Source organism: Rhinopithecus roxellana, chromosome 15 (assembly GCF_007565055.1).
Source record: "Rhinopithecus roxellana isolate Shanxi Qingling chromosome 15, ASM756505v1, whole genome shotgun sequence".
Lineage (NCBI taxonomy): Eukaryota > Metazoa > Chordata > Mammalia > Primates > Cercopithecidae > Rhinopithecus > Rhinopithecus roxellana.
The window spans coordinates 87,940,264-87,956,414 of record NC_044563.1 but is presented as its reverse complement, the minus strand read 5'-3'; the positions used below and the strand labels follow the sequence as shown (position 1 = coordinate 87,956,414).

Below are 16,151 nucleotides of genomic sequence, written 5' to 3'. Positions count from 1 at the left end.
GGGCAGATCACTTGAGCTCAGGAGTTCAAGACCAGCCTGAGCAACTTGGTGAAACCCCATCTCTACAAAAAAATACAAAAATTAGCTGGGCATGGTGGCATGCACCTGTAGTCCCAGCTGCTTGGGAGGCTGAGGGAGGAGGATGGCTTGAACCCGGGAGGCAGAGGTTGCAGTGAGCTGAGGTCGCACCACTGTACTCCAGCCTGGGTGACAGAGCCAGACCCTGTCTCAAAACAATGACAACAAAACATAACATCAGTCACAGACTAGGAGAAAATATTTGCAAATCACATATCTAACCCTCAAAACTCAACAATAGGAAAACAACTCAATTTTTAAATGGCAAACGGTTTAAATAGACACTTCAGCAAAAGTATACTGATAACAAATAACCACATGAAAAGATGCTCAACATCATTAGTCATTAGGTAAGTACAAAATAAAAACACAATGACACACCAGCATATACACTAACATGGCTAAAATTAATAAAACAAAACTGACAATATTAAGTGCTGATGAGAATGTGGAGTAACTGGAACTCTCAGATAGTCCTGGTAGAAATGCAAAATTATACAGCTACTCTGGAAAACATAAGTGCTTCCCTAAAAAGCAAAACATATGTTCACCTATGTCCCAGCCATTTCATTTTTTTTTTGTATTTAGAGAAATAAAAACTTATGTTAACATAAAAATCTGTACTCAAATGTTTATAGCAATATTTCATGATCACCAAAAACTGGAAAAACCCAATTGTCCTTCAGTGGGTGAATAGATAAACTATGCTGTATACACACAAGAGATACCACTCAGCAATTAAAAGCTATGCACTATTGATACACAAAACAACTTGGATGAATCTCAAATGCATCATACTAAGTGAAAGAACTCAAAAGATTACATACCATATAATCACATTTATAAGATATTCTGGAAAACAGATCACTGGTTGCCACGGGTATGTGATGGGGATGAGCCTTAATAAAGGTACAGCAGATGGGATTCTTTGGAACGTTGACATTGTTCTGTTTTGGTTACAAGAATCTATGTACATGTAAAAACTCATGGAAAAAAGTGAATTGACAACTTGTCAATTTAAAAACTTCACTGCCTCCCCACACCCTGTGTACATTTAGCTTTCCACATTCAAAACCTTCTTGATATAAATTAAGTTACATTAACCCAGAAAGTAGATCAGGGGAGCAGGTATAGAACAACACTTGGATCTACAGGTGCCATGACTTTAGGAATACATGAGGTTATATCCTTATGGTGACACGAGCTCATTTACATAGCTGCATCAGTTTCATAGGAAAACAAAAAAATAAATAAAGCAAGAGCACCCAAAGTACAACAAATACAAAAGTATAACAAATTACCACTTTAAAGAAATATTGAAAACAAGGCTATTGAGGAAAGTTTCTGCTACGTATTAGTTTGGCACCCATCTTGTCTTTGCCTTTTGTTTTGGTAGCGTAGTATTGAGAAAATCCTACATAGACCATTGAAATGGAATACAGAGCCGAGAAATAATGCCACACACCTAGAATCATCTGATCTTCAACAAAGCCAACATATACAAGCAATGGGGAAAGAACTCTCTAGTCAATAAATGGTGTTAGGAAAACCATCTGAATAACTATGTGGAAGATTGAAACTGGACCCCTTCCTTACACTATATACAAAAATTAACTCAAGATGGATTAAAGTCTTTAATGTAAAACCTAAAACTATAAAAACCCTGGAAAGTAACCTAGGAAATACCATTTTGGACACATGACTTGGCAAGGATTTCATGACAAAGATGCCAGAGGCAATAGCAACAAAAACAAAAATTGATAAATGGGACCTAATTAAACTAAAGAGCTTCTGCTAGCAAAAGAAATTATCAACAGAGTAAATGGACAATCTATAGAATGGGAGAAAATAATTGCAAAGTATGTATCAAACAAAGATCTAATATCCAGAATCTATTTGGAACTTAAACAATTTTACAAACAAGAACCAAACTACCCCCATGAAAAAGTAGGCAAAGAATATGGACAGATATTTTTCAAAAGAAGACATACATGCAGCCCACAAGCATATGAAAAAAAGCTCAGCATCACTAATCACTAGAGAAATGCAAATCAAAACAATAATGAGATACCATCTCACATCAGTCAGAATGGCTATTACTAAAAAGTAAAAAAATAACAGATGTTGGTGAGGTTGTGGAGAAAAGGGAACACTTTGATACTGCCGGTGGAGTGTAAATTAGTTCAGCCACGGTGGCAAGCAGTGTGGCAATTCCTCAAAGAACTTAAACAGAATTGGTATTTGACTTAGCAATCCCATTACTGGGTATATACCCAAAGGAATATAAAACATTCTACCACAAAGATACATGCATGCGTATGTTCATGGCAGCACTATTTACAGTAGCAAAGACATGGAATCAACCTAAATGCCCATCAGTGGTAGACTGGATAAAGAAAATGTGGTACATATACATCGTGGAATACTGTGTAGCCACAATAAAAAAGAATGAAGTCACATCCTTTGCAGCAACATGAATGGAGCTGGAGGCCATTATCCTAAGCGAATTAATGCAGGAACAGAAAAACAAATACCACATGCTCTCACTTATAAGTGGGAGCTAAACAATGAGAACACATGAGCACAAAGAGGAAAACAACAGACCTTGAGGCTTACTTGTGGGTGAAGGGTGGGAGGAGGGAGATCACAAAAAGTACCTATCAGGTATTATACTTATTACCTGGGGGACAAAATAATCTGTACACTAAACCCCTGTGACACACAGTTTACCTACATAACAAACCTGCACACATATCCCTGAATCTAAAATAAGTTAAAAAACAATAATAAAATAAAAAGAAAATCCTGACACCCAGAGAAATGTAGTGAAAACAACAATGTATTTTCAGTCCACCTTGCACCGTCAAGATGATCTTCAATTAACTTGTTTCAGAAGCTTGAAAGAGAACAGTAGAAAATCATTATTTTTCCAACAAAAAACCACAAAATTAACTGCTTACATTCCTTGTAAGAAATAAAGTGCCACAAGTGAAACTTAAAATAACCTTTTATGGACACACTTTGAAGAAATACAGATACATTCATAGAAATGGCAGAATGATCTTTATTCCCAAGCTTTATTTATTTATTTTTTTTTTTGAAGTGAGTTAACCTGATAGTAATAGTGCATCAGGAATTGCCAATATATTCAAATTTAATATACAATGCATTCAAGCAGGCGTTTTACTCAAAGATATTTAAAAACATATTTGAAAACAAAATTAAGAACAAACATTGAAAGATGCCCTACAGCTCCTAGGTTTCTATAAAACACTATTTTAAAACCAGCCACCTACAGCTTGATAAACACCATCTAAGCCAAACGAGACTGTGAATGATCAATCATTCAATGCAAACCTGTTCCCACTTTATTTACCCAATTATGGTTTTCAGTTGCTAAATAACATACATATAAGCTTACATTCAGTTAGAGAGGTTATTCAAGGCACTTTGTATAACCCAGACACTGTTATCTTCATTCATGCACCCAATAAATATTTGCTGAAGTCTACCATGTCATAGGCACTCCTCTGGGCACTGGGGATGCAGACAAAACTCCCTGCCCTAATGCAGCCTCTACTCCAGAGGGGAGTGACAGGCAAGCAAGGAAGGTAATAAGCTTTAGAAGGTGGTAAGTGCAAGGAAGAATATAAAGCAAGGGAAGAAGATCGGGAGTGTTGTATTTTAAATACGTTGGTCATGGAAAGCCTCATTGAGAAAGGCGATATTTGAGCAAAGACTTGAAGGAAGTGAGAGATTGAGCCATGTAGATAATTGGTGTTAAGAGCATCCCAGGCGGAGGGCACAAGTGCAAAGGCTCAGGGTGGGCGCTTCCCAGGCATGTTTGAGTGAGAATGGGGAGCCCAATGTGGCTGCAGCTGGGAGCAAAGAGACTGTAATTAGACATGGGCTCAGAGAGGTGAGGATATTATAAACTTCAGCTTCTTGCGGACCGTTAACCATGTAAAAACAGGATCTAATTCCTCTCCTTGCCTCCTTCCATTCAAGGATCAATGTCTTCCAGTGTACTGGGGGAAACAGCCTTTGTCTCAAGTGCATTTTTGACCCGGACACACTGCAGCCTGTTCCTCTGCTTGCATCTGGTGGCACCACAGGCCCCCACTCACGCTGTTTCTAGTTACTGGGCAGTCGGAATTAGCATTACCATTCATTCACTGCTGCTGCCTCTGCCCTAGCATTATAAGGGGGAAGTCCCTTGCTCCAAACAGGGAAGAGTGCCCTTCCTTATACCCTAAGACCACTGACACAGCTCATGGTGTGTCCAAGACTTTTCTAAAGGCTTGAGGAAATCATAAGAGGATTACAGTGCAGGAGGAAAACCTGAATAGCATCTTACTGAAACTATGGCCCACCTGCCATCTCCCACCACAGGGAGTTCTTTCCTGGCTGACTCTCCATTAGGCCCAGCTCCTCCAAAAATCCTAGGTCTTCAAACCCTGTCCTCTCTTCTTCAGTCCCCAGGCTGTCAAATTCCTGACTCTGGGCCACCAGATGAAGTCCCAAATTTTACCAAACAACAACTTTTCATCAAAAGAAAACACTACTTTATTCTGAAAAGCCACTTCATCCTTGTGTCAACCCCTACTCTGTCCAGATGTGCCGCTGGGCCTTGCCTTTGCATAACCAGAAGATTCATGGAAGCCTTTTCCCTCTGCCAAGATGAAGTCTTCCACAGGCCCTAGAATGTAGAAACATCTCCCAGCACTTTTTCTAAAAATGTCAACATTTTGTTCCTGTGATACTTGATACAGTTTAAAACTATTATATGTTATGAAAAATATAAATCAGGTGTCACATTACTTGTTTACTCCACACCCACCTTCCTGGGGTGTGAGTTGCTAACCAAGCAGCAGGTGTGAACTTAGCAAGGTAAGGCCTATTTAACCATCAGGCACAGTGAACACTAACATGTTTTAATTTATCTTAAAATCAGGAAGAAAAATAGATTTTTAGGTCAAAGAACATGTCTTAATATATAATACTAACATATTTCTCTTTATGCCAATGTAGTCATATAATATAAACATTAATGGGGAAGGAGCCCATGAAGACAAAAATGCCTAAGGACCATGACAGTCCTAGTGGGTCCCTGAAGCTAGGCAGAGCCTGCCATGTCTTGAACTCAACTGGGTCATTCATGCTGGGTGGTTTGTCTCTCAGATCTTGGTAACAAAGTTGTGGCCAATACATGACCCTTAAGCACAATAGAATAGCATTTAGTTGCCCATTGTTAATGATGAATAAGAATATAGTAAAGCTATAATTATTGTATAAAGTATAAAGTATCTCCCAGTGGCAAAGAAGGTAGACATCAACGTAATCAAGTTATGAAAAACACAAAAGAGAGAAATTAGGTAGAATCAAACTGACTTTTTGAGATTCTTTTCTAGGCTCTAGGTTCTTGATCCATAGTCTCCACTGGAAGCAAGTCAGACAGTAAATAATAATAATATGCACCAGTAGTAATATTTAATATGTGACAGGCTCTATGCAAAATGTTTTGCATGTGAACTCACTTATTCTTTGTAAGAGTCATTAATATTTTCAGTTGCTAGAGACAGAAATCCAATTTAAGCAAGCTTAACATATACAGGAAGGAATGTATTGGTTCACATGCCTGGGAAGAGTTCAGGGCAGCTTTGAGAATCAAAGAATGAGAGGGAGCAAAAGGAGTCTTGGTGAAACCATTCAGCACCACCAAGCTCGCTCTCCATCCCCCTTATTTTTGCTAGCTTCTCTTTTACCTTCTTCAAACAGGCCTAATCCATGTGGTAGGGAAAATAGTTGCCTGAAAACCCCAACTTTACCTCTATCTTAGTTTGGGCTCCCCTCAAAGCAAACTCCAAGGCAAAAGTTTGGGTGTACCACATTATTTGGAAGGTGACACCAGAAGCAAAATGAGAGAGCAGGTAAGTGAGACAAAGAAGGGGCAGAAACCCCAAACAGGTGTGTTGGTGGGTTACAGCTGGGGCAAGTAGATCTCAATCTGACTGGGATGCCTCAAAAAGAATGTGCGGAGCACCACTCAGAATTGAGCCGCTGAAGAACAAGGAAGTTGAGGTGTTTATCTGCCAACTCCCCTCCTTCATTGTTTGAGAGTTGCTCTGGGAGTGGTAACTCCCTAGCTTGCTCCCCAGGCCATAGAACAGCTTTATGCAGAGAGACACAGGAACTCAAGTTTGTGTGCAGGGACTGTCTGCAGGTGACCTCAAGGGTGAACCAATGGGATATGAGTGGAGCCCCTATACCATCCACTACAACTCCTTCCAGCACCATGGCCCCCAAGCAACATGGAACTGCTTCTTCTCCAGCTGCAGCAAGCCCAGCAAGGGACCTGATCTATCAGGCTGAAATCACATGCCTGCTGTGGATCAATCACAGGTCCAGGAGAACAAAGGGCTGCTTCCTAGGAAGAGGAGCAGCTTCATCTGTTGGAATACAAAAGGTTCCCCTAGTCCTTTTCCAGTAACCACAACCCATATTCACTACTTAAGTAGTGAATTATAAGAAGAAGAGAGGCTGGCCTTGCTCTGCCCAGTAACCAGGGAACTGGCAGACACAAAACTGCCTGGTTCTCCAGTTTTCACCAACTTGATCCCCTGCAGACAGAAAACAGTCATTATCAAAAAGCCAATTGTCATTCTGCCTCTTTAGACAAATTCCCATTAAAGATAAAGCAAATTTTAATTAGATTAAGTATCCAATTATTGTAATTACATTTTTTAAAAATTCACATCATGAAGATGACCCTTTTTAAAAGGGTTACAGGAATAATTAGTGTATTCATATTAACCAAAATGTATTGGATAATATTTATACCCAGAAGACAAAGTACATTACACACATTTCACCTTTAGGGAAAGCTTGCAAATGTTTTGGCAGTGGCATGAATATTTATAGGCAAGAGTGTGCTTTAGCAAGATTATGTGAGGAAGCATTTAAATGCTCACCAATTTTTACCCAGGGGTAAAGTTTACAGAAAATGTAGTGCAGAGATTATGGATATGCAAAGTGTGACTTAAGCAGGGAATTTCTATCAGTTTGCTTAATTAATTGGCACCAAAGACTATTTCTCCTTATTCAAGGCAGAAATGCCCAAGGTATCCAACTGTGACTTCTCTCTGCTCTGCGTCTTCCAGAGGCAGAGGCCAGTGAGGAGAGTTGGTAGGAAAGCAGTACGGACATTCTCACCTTGACCACTCACCACCAAGAAATTTCTATCCTCATACCCCTAACCTTTGTCCACCTGTCCCCAGTTGGGTAGAGCTTTAGGATAAGAAATGTGGGTCTTCTAGAGTCTTCCTCCCAAAGATTTTCCTGGAAAACTCTTCCTTTTTCTGATTGCAATTTTCTTTCTTCAGACCTGCCTTTGAGTGGCAGCAGCTGCTGCTGTTTTTATCTCACACATGGTTGCCTTCCAGGCTCCATGACATTTGCTGGCTCAGTGGGAGGGAGGCAGCACACTCTCCATTTCACAGATGAGAAAACTGGGGCCCCAGAGCTTGGAATAACTCCCAGAACCACACCACAGAACTGGCCTTATAAGGAAGCCCCAGTGCCACAGATCCCAGACCTGCATGGGCTCTGCTCTGCCTGTCGGGAAACTGCATTGTGGCTACCAGCCACAGGAACATCCCACCTCTGCTGCTGCCTCACCCACCAAGAGGTAGGCCAAGCAAGCATTGCTGTTTCCTCTCAGAGATAACTTTCAAACCAAAGTTGGACACGGGTATGTCTGATAGGGGAAACAATTAACTATTTGCCTAGTAGCAAGAGGCCAGGAAATGTAGTTTGTTGGCTTATACATTGAGAACCTGAGACTCTCAATATGGATAATGTCAAATGAAGAAAGGGTATTCAAAGATTGTGGACATCCACTATTGGCAGGTGTTCATCATATTTCCCTTATCCCTGATCAAAATTCTACCCATCGTTCAAAGTCCAGGTCCCATATGCTGTTCTGTGCATTCTGTCCCATCTCCTGCCTGTCTTCTCTAACCTCTTCATTGTAAACTTTGGAGTTACAGGCCTTGCTCCCTTCTGCTCAGTGTTCTGGGCACCTAGGTCTCATTTTCCTGCTAACCACCTTGATTTCCTGCCTGTAGTAAGGTGTATGACTCTCCACAATGGGGACTCCACAGTGGACAGAAGGAGAGAGAGAGAGAGAGAGAGAGAGAGATTTACTTTAGGCAACTGGCTCATGTGATTTTAGAAGCTGGCAAATCCAAACTCTGCAAGGTGGGCCAACAGGCTGGAGACCCAGGAAGGACAGATGCTGCAGTTCAAATCCAAAGTTCGGTTGGCTACAGAATTGCTTCTTGCTAGGGGAAGTGGGTCTTTTGTTCTATTCAGGCCTCCAACTGATTGGATAAGGCCCACTCACATTATGAAGAGCAATCTGCTTTACTCCAAGTCTGCCGATTCAAATGTTCATCTCATCCAAAAACACCCTCACAGAAACATCCAGAATTAAGCATGACCACATATCTAGGCACCATCACCCAGACAAATTAACACACAATTAATCATTACAGTCACTTCAGGGACAAATTTGGTGGCAAATTCAGTCTTTTTGAAATGAGACTTTCTGGGGTGACTCTTCAAGGCAACTGATTGCTGATTCCTGGAGAGAGGTCTAGTTGCTCAGAGCAGTGGCAGAATCAATGTGTGTTTGAGAAACTAGCAGCCTCATACTTGAATAAATACCTGCCGTGAACGAGTTCTATGCTCAGCCATGCCATGGGAGAAGCACCCTATCCTCCTGGGACTCCCAACTAGGTGAAAAGGACCAAAAAACCCATGAGAAACAGTGTCCACAGGAATCTAGTGAAAGGAAGAGTCAGCATGGAATGGAATCTGGGAGAGCCTCCTGAAAAAAGTTCATAGTGTTTGGGCCTTATATTTTAGGGAAGATTGGCTATGAAAGGCAAGGAGGGAAGAAAATTGGGTAAAGGAGCATCTTGAGAGGAATACACAGAGCTCATGCTGGCCTAGAGATGAGGGGATGATTTTGGGCAAGGGAATGAATTCTACTTCAAGGATGAGAGCCCTTGGAAGGGTGGTCAATGAGCTGAGACTAAATATGGTAGCCAAAGGGAGTCATGGAAGGCTTTAGAGCAGGAGAGGATCCCAAGCTCAGATTCCAGCCTGATCTGGAGGGTAAAGCACAATGGATAAGACTTAGGAGACCATGGAGTCTCCTGAAAACTAGGCTATTGCCTCTGGACTCTGTTTCCCTTGCAGGGAGTTCATAAGAAGGCAACCACTTCATGTCCGTTTTCTTCCTTCTTGGTCTTCTTCCTCTTTCTTCTATTTTCTTCCCACCCCTCCCCGGCTTCTCTCCCACCTTATTTTTATTTTCCAATCTGAATTCTTCCTCCTGCAAACATCTTGTGTGAGTTCTCCTCTGTCCTCCCACTTCTTTCTTCAGCTCCTCATGGGCCTGTCTTCCAGGGAGACCTTATATTTAGGAAATAAAGGAACAGCTGTCAACTTAACCCTGGGAGAAGTTTTTCCACAATGACTTATAAGTAAATGCCCTAGAAATAAAGTTTCCTGGCAGGGCGCGGTGGCTCACACCTATAATCCCAGCACTTTGGGAGGCTGAGGCAGGCAGATTACGAGGTCAGGAGATCGAGACCATCCTGGCCAACATGGTGAAACCCCATCTCTACTAAAAGTACAGAAATTAGGTGGGCGTGGTGGCATGTGCCTGTAATCCCAGCTACTAGGGAGACTGAGGCAGGATAGTTGCTTGAACCAGGGAGTTGGAGATTGCAGTGAGCTGAGATTGTGCCACTGCACTCCAGCCTGGTGACACAGCGAGACTCTGTCTAAAAAAAAATATATCTATATATATATCTATATATATATAGTTTCCTCATTTTCCCTTCCCCATGTTAGAATTCAAGTGCCCTGATGTTAAACAAATTTTGACTTTAGGAGTGATTTCATGAATGAAGACTTCCAACTTATAATGATAAACATTCTGGGGCACTTTCCCACACAGGCTATCAGATAGGAAAAATACACAAGGAATAAACAGATTTCTAAAGTTCAGCAAATGAAGGGTTTAGCTATTGTTTTTGAAGACTATTTCCTCTTTGTTGTCCAAAAGAACTGGCAGACACAGCAGAGGTAGTGCAGAGAATCCTGCTCTGGGAGTTGGGAGAACTGGGCTTCAATTCCAGCGTAGATACGAATGATCAGGGTGATCCATAGCAAATCTTTGCCCCTTCGTAGATCCCAGTTTTCCCTTTAATCTAATAAAAAGAGAATTGAGACAACTGACAACTAATCCCTAAGGACCTCTCAGTCTCCCCTCCCCTGACCACCTTTAGTCTTCCAGAATGGACCCCTTGGAGGCTACCAGTCTCAAAGGATGTTTTGGGGATGCCAAGTCCAGCCCAGAATGTACTGGTTAGAAGATACTTTTAAGCCCGCAGGGAGAGAACAGAAAATCCCTGGTTGCATTTAAGCTCCAAAGGGAGCCCCTGTGCAAAGCTGGAGTGATTCCTGAATACCTCTTTGCCTATTTCCAAACCTTCACTACACTCAAGAATTCCTCCCACTCCACCCTGAGTCCTTTCTCAGATAATGGCCCAAACATATCCTTTACCAAGAAAACGAAGGCAATGAGAAATGAACCCCCATGACTTTCTGTCCCTGCACCACTCCTTTTATTAACATATGCACCTGAACCCACTCCATCTCCTTTCCTCTGAGCTGATCCCTACTGCCAGGGAACTCAATGTCTGGCTCCCATGTCTGCTCCACAATCTGGGCTTTGCTCCTACATTGATCTCCCTTGCTCCTCTATTTTCCATCTCCTCTTTTCTGACATTTTTCCTCTAAATATATAAACATGCTTTTCTCTTCCCTTAGAAAAGGCACCCTCAAGTTATCACTGTAACTTTTATCCCTTCTTTTCATGCCAGCTCCATATACACTGGGCTGTACCTGCCATCTCTACTTCCTTGTCATTTGCTCCTTCTTCAGCCTATAGCCATTAGACTTTTGATTTTTGATCTGAATTCCCTACCAATACTTTTTTTTTTTTTTTTTGAGACAGAGTCTCGCTTTGTCATCAAGGCTGAGTGCAGTGGCGCGATCTCGACTCACTGCAACCTCTGCCTCCTGGGTTCAAGTCATTCTCCTGCCTCAGCCTCCTGGATAGCTGGGATTACAGGCATGCACCATCACGCCTGGCTAATTTTTGTATTTTTAGTAGAGACAGGGTTTTACCATGCTGGCCAGGCTGGTCTCAAACTCCTGATCTCAGGTGATCCACCCACCTAGGCCTCCCAAAGTGCTAGGATTACAGGCATGAGCCACCATGCCCAGCCCCCTACCAGTACTTTATTGGAAAATCTAAACCCTTAAGATCTTCAATTTTAGTGCACTCCTAGGTCTGATGTTATACCACTAGCCACCAGAGACAGCAGCCATCCCAGGTCCCACTCCAAGCTGCCCCAGCTCCATGAGCTGCCTACCAGCTCTGTCACCTTCAGGAGGCTCCTATGTCTTCCAGGCGCACATCCCAACTGACTATAACAATGAATATTTTCCAAGCCAAATACTCTGGACTATAACTTGCTGCTTTCACCTTTCTCTCAGCCACTTCCAGGACTAATGAGATCATGATCTCTGCCCATTTACTTTGGCCACCATCTAAAGTCCAAGTCCCCAAGGTCATCAGTTTGCATATGGCCCCTCATCTCCATTCTGCTCACTTAATATTTTACTCTGACTCCATTTCTGACTTCCAAACCTTCCACTTACCATGCCATATAGAGTCAAGATCTATCATCAGAAAAACTCCTATATCCTTGACTTCTTTGAAGTTTATCTTAACCACCACCACCTTCTCCTCCTCCTCCTCCTCCTCCTCCTCCTCCTCCTCCTCCTCCTCCGAGATGGACTCTCACTCTGTCGCCAGGCTGGAGTGCGGTGGTGCGATCTCAGCTCACTGCGACCTCTGCCTTCCAGGTTCAAGCAATTCTCCTGCCTCAGCCTCCCAAGTAGCTGGGATTACAAGCATGCATCATCACGCCCAGCTAATTTTTGTATTTTTAGTAGAGACAGGCTTCATCATGTTGGCCAAGGTGGTCTTGATTTCTTGACCTCGTGATCCGCCCCCCTCAGCCTCCCAAAGTGCCGGGATTACAGATGTGAGCCACTGCACCTGGCCTGTCTTCTTCTAATGAAAACTAGGCTGTTGCCTCTGGGCTCTGTTTCCCTTGCAGATCTCCCAAAGTAAGAGCTATTTTTCTTCCTACAGCTCAAAGCCAGGGAATAGAATAGATGCCCAACTTGTTCCCCCTTGCTGCTTCCAAATTGCTTCTTCCTCTTCTTCCTTTAAAAAACACAGCTCCCGGCCAGGTGCAGTGGCTCACGCCTGTAACCCCAGCACTTTGGGAGGCCGAGGCGGGCAGATCACAAGGTCAGGAGATCGAGACCATCCTGGCTAATACGGTGAAACCCCGTCTCTACTAAAAATACAAAAAAAAAAAAAAAAAAAAAGTCAGGTGTGGTGGCAGGTGCCTGTAATCCCAGCTACTTGGAAGTCTGAGGCAGGAGAATGGCGTGAACCCAGGAGGAGGAGCTTGCAGTAAGCAGAGATCGCACCACTGCACTGCAGCCTGGGTGACAGAGCGAGACTCTGTCTCAAAAAAAAATAATAAATAAATAAATAAAAATAATAATAAAAAAGAAACCACAGCTCCTTAGAAGAGCATGTCATCTGGCTGCTCATAACTTCTTCTGTTCCTGTCACCTTCCAACCTTGTAGTAACTCCACATTCGTTGAAGATTTTAACACAAGGATCAGAAATTTCCCACCACATTTCTGTCCTCATACATGGGAACTTCAACATAATGTTGTAACCTAGGTTTCCACTGTGGCTTCTTATAACCTCACATGAGCACCCTCACTAATGTCGTCTTCTCCCAGACTTCATTTACTATAGATGGGCTGATGATTTCCATATTGTTTCTAGCCCAAACATCTCTTCTGAGCTCCAGGCCCATATTTCCAACTGGATATTTCTACTTGGATATTTCATGGAACTTCAAATTCAGCTAGTCAAAATCTGAACTCATCTTTCTCACAAACCTGATTCTTCTGTTCTTAAAATCATGTTATATAGAATCAGTGTCTACCCAGTTACCCAAGCTAGAATTTGGGGGCGGGGGGCAGTCATTCCAGACTCCTCTGTATCTTTTAGAGACCACATCCCATTAGTTACCTCCTCCCTAATCTGCACCTATAGTCCAGGAGTCCAGTGGTTTTCTGACTAAACCTCCCCAGAGAGTAAACCTGGTAGCTAAGACGGCAAATTATTGAGTAAGCATGCCTGTGTTCAAATCATAGCTTCCAGTTTATACTGTGTAATTGCTGGCAAGTAAATTATGTTTTCTGGGGCTCCATTTTCTTACCTGTAAAATGATACCCATAATATTGCTTACCTCTTAAAGTTATTGGGAGGATTAATTATGATATGTAAGATGCCTAAAACATAATCAGTACTCTAACTTTTAGTGATGTTAATAACATCAATGATAATAATGCCTGAGTGAAGCCAGCAGGGGCACCCATCTGGCTGCATGAATCAAGGAAAGAGATTCAGAAGATGTCCATTGCTTTAAAAAAATTAAACAATTTTTTTTTTTTTTTTAGAGACAGGGTCTCACTCTGTCACCCTGGCTGGAGTGGGTGCCCCTACTGGCTTCATTCAGGCATTATTATCATCTTATATATCATAACTAATTGTGGTTCACACAATCATAGCTCACTGTAGCTTCAAACTCTTGGGCTCAAGTAATCTTCCCACCTCAGCTTCCTGAGTAGTTGGGACTACAGGTGCACATCACCATGCCTGGTTAATTTTTCACATTTTTTTTGGGTAGAGATTAGGGCTCTCACTATGTTGCCCAGGCTGGCCTTGAACTCTTGGTCTCAAGCCATCCTCCAGCCTTGGCCTCCCAAAGTCCTGGGATTATAGGTGTGAGCCACCGTGCCCAGTCTCAACTGCTTTTTAATCAGATTTCCAGCCAATTCTTCATTCAGATCCACTCCGCACCCCTGGCTTTAAAGGAACCCAGTACCTCCAATTCTTAAGACCATAGGTTTTGAGTGGCAAATTAGTTTACTCCTTACAGGTTTTCCCTCCACAGCCATTTAACTTTTTATGCTCTTCACCTGTGCTGTCTAATGTGGGCGCCAACGACCCACACTATCGTGCTGATAAAATTTGAAATATTTTTTTATCTTGGTTTAAAATACTATTAAAATAAATTTTACTTCTTTTTACTTTTTAAATGTGGCTGCTGGAAAATTTTAAATTACATATGTGGCTGGCATTATGTTTCTATTGGACAGTGTTGTGTGTGTCTTAGAAAATTGACATTACTCCTCTGCTGTCATGTTTTCTATCACTGTATTTAGTCTTGTAGTTTATACACTTTATTTATTTTCATTTTTGGGCACTGTCTTGAGAAAACAAAGATAAATGCATATGTTACATCTGCCATGTTTAACTGGAAGTTGTACGTAAGCTTTTCACAATGTAGCTCCTGCTTGTATTTGTGCACTTCGTATCCTGTCACTACTCTATTGCCCTGCCAAAATGAATTACCAGTAGCTTTCTGAATACACCAGGAAGCTTCCAGCTTGGCCTTTATTTTTTTGGCCTCCTTTTCCTGGACTACCTTTCTAACCCCTCCCACCTGTCTGCCTAGTAAGTTACTCATTTTTCAACAACGAACTCAATTTCACCTTCTCAAAGGAGCTTTTCTTGACTTTTCCTCGTACCAGTTGAGCAGACTGCTCGGGGGTCCAGAATATTTCCTGCATTTTTTTGTTTATATCATTATCTGCCCTACAAAGGGAATCCGTTTTATTCATCAGACCTGTAGTGCCAAGTTGAGGGTCTAATACATAGTAAAAACTAAAATAATCCTAAATGAACAAATGAAGACAGTAACAAAGAACGGCGGGATTGTAGAGGAAGAAGAGGCTGACTGAAAAAGTTTCGAGAGAGCAGTGTTTTTAAGCTGTTCTTCAGAGAAGTTTTTGACAAGTGGAGATGGTGTCAGGAATTTTCCAGGCAGTGGGAACAGGACGAGCAAAGCTTCCCTGAAGACAAGCAATATGCTAAAGAAATAGTAAATCATCCAGTTTGGAAGGAGTATTGGTAAGACCAGCTCATGCAGGGCGTTGAGGTTATAGAAAGGACTTTGACTATTGTTCTGAAGATAATGGAGAGTTAAAAGGTTGTAAGCTGGAGAGACAGATAATTAGTCTTCTGTTTTAGCATTATCACCTGTGGCTGCAGCTGGATAATGAATGAGAGAGACATGAGTGGAAGTTGGAAGACAGTGAGTTCATGGAGATGATGAGAAACTCGATGTTGTGGTTTACGGGTGGGTGGGGGGCAGTGATGGTAAGTGGGGATAGAGATCCGGGCATGATGTGTAGGAGGTACAATGCACAGGACTCAGTAACGGATGAACATGGGGAATGAGGGAGGAGTTTTTAGTTAGTATGAATAGGAAGGCGAGGGTACCATTTACAGCGACGGGTAACCACGCCGGAGAAGCAAGTCAGCTCCACACGCTGGAGATGAAGGTGCAGGCGCCTCGCACACCATGTCCCTTGCGCGACGCCGTCCGCGCCTTCCGCGGTTTGATCGGGAGCCGCAGCCTGCGCTGCGATTCCGGTTCCGGTTTCGGTTGGCATTTGGACCTACGACCGCCGTGAGCCGTCATGGCTTACTCCACAGTGCAGAGAGTTGCTCTGGCTTCTGGGCTTGTCCTGGCTCTGTCGCTGCTGCTGCCCAAGGCCTTCCTGTCCCGCGGGAAGCGGCAGGAGCCGCCGCCGACACCTGAAGGTAAGAACAGGCCAGCTCTCTCTGAGCTTCCTGGCCCCGAAGAGTACGGAGAACGCTGCTGGAGGGAGGGGTGACTCTGAGAGTCTGCAGCCTTCACCGAAATATCCACCAAACTGACAGGAGAGGGCGGACGAGACGGCGTTGAAGGGCCAGTCCCCACGG

General features: G+C 42.7%; 1 protein-coding gene and 1 long non-coding RNA gene across 10 annotated transcripts in view; one reads left to right on the top strand and one right to left on the bottom strand.

The window, feature by feature from the left end:
* Window positions 1–5,956: 5,956 nt before the first annotated feature.
* Window positions 5,957–15,688, bottom strand: LOC104660789. Its single transcript, XR_747761.2, has 3 exons — window positions 15,666–15,688; window positions 14,876–14,978; window positions 5,957–9,558 (listed from the first exon to the last, which is right to left on the bottom strand). It is a non-coding gene; the product is annotated as an uncharacterized LOC104660789 (long non-coding RNA).
* Window positions 15,689–15,766: 78 nt separating this feature from the next.
* The window catches only part of RIC3 (RIC3 acetylcholine receptor chaperone), a 69,506-nt gene continuing 69,121 nt past the window's right edge, over window positions 15,767–16,151 (top strand). For 6 of the 9 annotated variants that reach the window (XR_004053592.1, XR_004053591.1, XR_747762.2 and 3 more), the window contains exon 1: window positions 15,767–15,989. Coding sequence is in view for 3 of the 9 variants with exons in the window: in XM_030917920.1 (XP_030773780.1) it covers window positions 15,866–15,989 (124 nt within the window). In the remaining 6 variants the exon portion in view is untranslated. The remainder of the gene's footprint in view (window positions 15,990–16,151) is intronic. The other 3 variants (XR_004053593.1, XR_747763.2, XR_004053594.1) reach the window with 2 other exon arrangements.